Source organism: Fonticula alba (assembly GCF_000388065.1).
Source record: "Fonticula alba strain ATCC 38817 unplaced genomic scaffold supercont2.3, whole genome shotgun sequence".
NCBI classification, from domain to species: Eukaryota; order Rotosphaerida; family Fonticulaceae; genus Fonticula; species Fonticula alba.
The window spans coordinates 1,774,627-1,780,100 of record NW_009242973.1 but is presented as its reverse complement, the minus strand read 5'-3'; the positions used below and the strand labels follow the sequence as shown (position 1 = coordinate 1,780,100).

The 5,474-nt window shown below is 69.8% G+C and overlaps 1 protein-coding gene across 1 annotated transcript in view; it reads right to left on the bottom strand.

The window, feature by feature from the left end:
- H696_02165 (hypothetical protein) overlaps window positions 1-5,024 on the bottom strand; it is a gene marked incomplete at both ends in the record, with an annotated part of 6,131 nt that extends 1,107 nt beyond the window's left edge. Inside the window, 6 exons of the mRNA XM_009496062.1 lie at window positions 91-2,382; window positions 2,683-3,599; window positions 3,689-3,832; window positions 3,943-4,218; window positions 4,288-4,401; window positions 4,508-5,024. Coding sequence (XP_009494337.1) covers window positions 91-2,382; window positions 2,683-3,599; window positions 3,689-3,832; window positions 3,943-4,218; window positions 4,288-4,401; window positions 4,508-5,024 — 4,260 coding nt within the window. The remainder of the gene's footprint in view (window positions 1-90; window positions 2,383-2,682; window positions 3,600-3,688; window positions 3,833-3,942; window positions 4,219-4,287; window positions 4,402-4,507) is intronic.
- Window positions 5,025-5,474: the final 450 nt, after the last annotated feature.

Here is a 5,474-nt window from a genome sequence, read left to right as displayed (position 1 = left end):
CTGCTGCTGCTGCTGCTGCTGCTGCTGTTGCTGTTGCTGTTGCTGTTGCTGTTGCTGCTGAGCAGCCAGGATATCACTCAGCTGGCTGACATTGCCCAGGGTGAGACCCATGCTGGCGGCGGACAGGCCGACATTGTTGCCTGAGGCAGTCCCGCCAAACAGCGGCGAGCTCGACAGCGAGTCCAGCGTCGGGGTCAGCTTGGACAGATCGCCAAGCGAAAGCCCGGCCCCGGCACCAAGAGATTGGTGCAGGCCCCCGGACACCGCGGCCCCGGAGCCATCGGACAGAACCGGGCTCAAGATGACGGGCGTGTTGATGCCGCTCTGGGTATTGCCACTGCTGCCGCTGCCGGCGGGGGCACCCGCGTTGAAGGCAAATTGATGCCCGCCGAGCAGGTTCAGGGGCATCAACGGTGTGCCAGGTGCCGAGTGCGACTGCTGCTGCGACTGCTGCTGCGACTGTGACTGCGACTGCTGCTGCGACTGCTGATGGTGCTGGTGATGCAGGCCGAGGTGATGATGATGGAAGGCCTGGTGGAGCTGCTGCGACTGGCTGCTGAGCAGCGGCGAGCCGCCACCAGGAACCAGATCCGAGGTCACGGCCGTCGCCATGGACGAGACGGACATGACGCCAAAGGGCAACTGTCCGGAGCTGGCGCCCATGACATCGCCCCCGGCCGTCGGCAGGAGAGTCCCAGCCGTCGGGGGGGGGATGGGCGACACGCGCCGCCGGCCGCCGACACTGGTGACAAATGCCGTCACATCGGACCCAGGACCAGTGGCAGATGGCGGCGCGCCGGCCATCGGCGGGCTGGCCTGTGCCCCGGCCACCGATCGCGACGGCGCGCGCAAGTTCACCAGCGCCGGCCGGCCGACCATCGGCAGAAGATCGCCGCTGGGGCTGGGGGACACGGCGGCCGCCGCCGCCGCTGCCGCCGCCGCCGCAACCGCCGCCGCCGGGGCATCCGTGCGGATGGAGAAGCGCACATGGCGCGCATCCACACAGACAATGGTCCAGCACATGAAGGCATCACTCAGGACCCCACATAGGTTCAGCTCCGAGGGGACCAGCGAGCCGCTGCTGCCGCTGCCAGCCGGCTCGAGTGCCATGCCCGCGCGCCGGTCGGCCGCACCATCCACCGGCGCATGGCCGCTGCACCCACCACCACTGCCGGGGGCATTGCCCCCGACGGGCCGGGACCCGGCCGCATCGCCCGTCCCGGTGGAGATGGCCCGATGGTAGCACAGCGAATCGCCATTGCTGGTGCTCAGATAGAGCGGCTCATCGGCCGCCTGGGCCGAAGCACAGCCGCACGGGCAGGAGGCGGAGCACATGTCAAGCGCCGCCGCGGCATTACGCCCCCCGGCCGGGGAGGAATGTGGCCGGCAGCACCCGACACTGACCCCCGCCTGGGAGGTATCACGGCCGGGGACCATGCGCAAGCAGCCACCATGGCCGGCGGTCGTGCCGGTCGCGCCGGTCGCGCCGCCACCGCCACCGCCGGCGGTCGTCCCGGCATCCGGACCCGGGCCGAGGATCGGCCACCCGGCCGGGGCATTGGCCAATTGCAGGGCCACCTTTTGGAGCTGGCTCACCGAGCCGGCATTTTGCTGATCGGCATAGGGGGCCGAGCGGCCATTTTGCACCATGGCATCACGCGTCACCCGGCGCAGAATCATCACATCGGACAGAGCGCCGGTGGGGGTGGGCACCTGCTGCAGGCCGCCGGCCCCATTGCCACCGCCACCGCCAGCCCCGCTGCCATTCGAGGGGAGACCCCCCCCGGAAGCATCCATCCCGCCGGTGGCCTCGGCACCGGGCGTCGACAGCACCATCATGGAACCGCCCCCGCCGACAGCGGTGCCTTCATCGAGGCCGGCCTCGGCCACATCGAGCAGCGCCTCCAGAGGGCGACTTTCCAAAACCACCGGCATGTTATACAGCAGCGGGGTGCCCTTGGGCAGGAGGCGCCCATCGCGACCGATCCCATGGATGATGAAAGGAGCCCAGGTGCCGGACCGGGCCACCAGCCGATAGCTACCGGCCGTGCTGCCACCGGTCGAGGCCGAGGTGGAGGCCGCGGCCGCGGCCGCCAGGTTGTCGAAGGAGCTGGAGGCGGAGGAACCGGCGCTGGTGGTGGCGGTTGCCGGTCGGAGGCCGGTGGGGCCGGTGTCCGGGCCCCCGGTCCCGGGCGGGTCCATGGCCATGTACTTGGTGCGGACGGTTTGCGAGTTGACACGATTAAAGAGGGCCACCAGCACGCCGGAAGTGATGACCAGCAAGTTATTGCGCATGCGCGTGGTCTTCTTGGAGGGCTTGCTGATGATGGACACCGGAGCGCTGTCGAAGGACAGCAGGGGCGAGTGATCGTCGAGGTACACCTGGCCATGGAGCGGGGGGTGTTTTTGTGTGCGTGTGTGCGTGTGCGCACGAGAAGAGAGGAGACAAGAGGGGGACGGGGGGGGGGGAGCGAGGAAGGAGCGTCAGCAAAAGACCAGGGACACGCTTGGCAAGCACATGCCCAACCGAACATCAAGAGCCCGAAGGGACCAAGATCGATGACTTTCCCCGGCGGCGACAACCCCCCACCCACCCTGGGGGGGGGGGGGGGGGGGGGGGGGGGGACACCAGTGGACACAAGGGGAAGAGGGCAGAGGGGAAAATGCAACAACAGTACGCACCCCAGCCCGGAGGATGAAGGACTTAAACCGATTGCCGGTGGAGTCGGCAGACCCGGCGCCATTGACGTGCATGTACTTGAAGACGGCCCGCGCGGCACCAGGCACCGCGGCCGGCGGCCCGAGGGGGTGAGGGGATTCCAAAAACTCGCGATGCTCGATGGTGGCAGCCGCAGCGGCCGTCACGGCTGCCTGATTGACCATGCCGCCACTTTGCATGGAGGGAGATCCCCCACGCCGGGCAGAAAGCTTGCCGCTGCCCTGGGCCCCGGGGCCGGCGGCGGCGGCGGCGGTCGACCCGCCAAGCAGCAGGTTGTCCAGTGAAGAAGCCGACCCCACGGGGGAGGCCGGACCGGAGGAGCCACCGGCCCGACGCCCGGAGCCGATGGTCGGCGAGGCGCCCGGAGTGACAACCGGCGACATGCCGGCCCCGCTGGCCGAAAGGAGGGCCGGAGCGCCGTCATGGAGGATGCGCATGCGCACGTGCGGCCGACTGGCCGGGGATTTGCCATCGGACGCTCCGCCGGGAGCACCACCGGCGCCGGTGGCATCGGTGGCCAGCGGCAACGACGGCAAGGCCGGCAGCGAGTGAATCAACGGCGGCGGGCAGAGGAAGCGCTTCTCACTGCCGTAGGACTTCTGGGCCACGCACGCGTGCAGCAGCACCAGCGAATAGTGCTGCATGCTGGAGGGGACCAGGATGTCCGAAGAGGGGGACCGGGAGAGCAGGGCCGGCGGGGACATGGCCGGCCCGATGGCCCCGGCATTCAGTCGGGGATTGATGCTCTGGAGGAAGAGCGAATTGGCGGAGTTGAGACTGGAGGGCAGACGCTGATCGGCCATCGGCAGGAGAAGCCCACGCCCGGCCGAGGACCCGGCGCCGACTTGTGCCATGGAGCTCCCGGGAGAGGCGGTGGCAACTGTGACCGGCGCACATGCAGGCGTGTGAGTGTGTGCGTGTGCGCGTGCGTGTGCGTGTGGCGGGGGGGGCAAGTGGAGAGTGGCGCACCAAACTGCTGGGTGAGGGGGGATGGAACAGTGAGGATGGTCTGGCCGCCGCCAGGACTGCCGATCAGTGTACCGGCTTGGGCGTTCTGCACCAGCGGAATGGACAGGTTGGAGAAGCAGCCAGGCAGAACACCGGGAATGATGCCTGAGTCCAGGAGGGAAGTTGTGTGCGCGCGGGTGCATGTGTGTGTGTGTGTGTCAGGAAGAGTGGGACGGCCACGCGCAGGGAAGAACGACATGTCAAGGGCCGCGCACCGGAAGTATTGACCGAGCCGACCGAGCCGACCGAGCCGACCGAGCCGACCGAGCCGACCGAGCCGACCGAGCCGACCGAGCCGACCGCGCCGACCGCGCCTCCGCCGGTCAGGAGCTGGGTCAGTGCCGGGCTGGCATTCGGACTGCCATCACCGCCGAGGGAGAGACCCATCGAAGAGAGGAGATCCGACTGGGGGAGCAGGTTCAAGGGGGACACCATCGGCGACGCAAGGCGCGAGTCCGACGCCGAGGGGGCCAGCAGTCCAAACATGGGATCTGCACGGGCAGCAGCCAGGTCAGTGGGCGATCGCGCCGGGACTGGTGGGCAGGAGGGAAGAAACGCACCCTGGCCAGTGGCGGGGCTGGACTTCGGGAGAAGCGAAGCGGAGATCATCGGCACAGTGGAGGGGACAATCGCACCGGCATTCATGACAGCCATCGCGTCGGCCGAGGCAAGGTCTGCGTGGGAGGGAGAGGGAGGGAGGGTCAGCACCGGGAGCCGGAGACACACAGGTCGGTCAGCCCAGGGGGCTGCCAGCAAGAAGGGGAGGACCATGGCGCGTACCGGCCGGCGCGTGGCGTTTGACCGGCCGGGCGAGTGGCAGGGGCGCCTCGCCGTTGGACGCGACCCCGGCATCGGCGGTCGGACCGCTGGAGGCCTTGCGCTTCTTCGGGTGCGATGTGGCCAGGTCCATCGGGGCCGGGCCAGGGGCCCCGGCCGGGGCTGGAGCCGGCACGCCTGGCGAGAATTCCGCCATGGGGACGGCTGGCGAGAGGGGCTCCGCCTTGATGAGCGATGAGCCCGAGGGGGCGGCCGGGCCGGTGGCGCCCGTGGTGGTGCCGGTGCTGGTGGTGTCGGCAGGGTTGGCGGTGGCGGCGGCGGCGGCGGCGGCCGGAGCGTCGAGTTGCTCGCGCTGCGAGGCCACAATGTCCAGGAGCAGGGTCAGGCCCGAGAGGCCGGCAGGGAGATCAGACCCGGCGGATGAGGACTGGCTGTCGCCCGGGGGAAGATGATGGCCATCGCCAGGGGCCGAGGAGGCAGGCCGGCCCGCCTTGGAGGGGTGGGCAGCGGAGGACGTCATTGCGTCGTGGAGGGAGGGGGGTTCCCTTCAACCGGGAGGGGGCCGGGGGAGGGGGACGAAGCAGGAGGTCGCGCAGGGAGGAGAGGGGAGGGCCTTCCGGAAGCAGTGCACGGAGGACCACGGTTCTCAGAGAGCTAAAGGTAGAGGGGGGGGGGAGGGGGTGAAACAGGCGCGACTACGGGCGTGGAGGGAAGTGCCAGCTCGGCGGCCGGCCGGTGTTTGCGGGCGGCCGAAAAATTTCTCATGCCCCGGGCGGGGCGTTCCCGCGCGCCGACCAGCCGGGGGTGGGAAGCGCCAGGCTGGCAGGAGGAATGTCCCACGACGGCCCGGGTGTGCGTGCAACGGCGCGCCCCGGGGTGGGGGAGATCTAGTGTAGACCCCTCCCTGCGGTGTGTCGATGCGCCCCCCCCCCCCTGCACCCCGCGCGCCTCCCTGGCAGCAGGAGCCTGC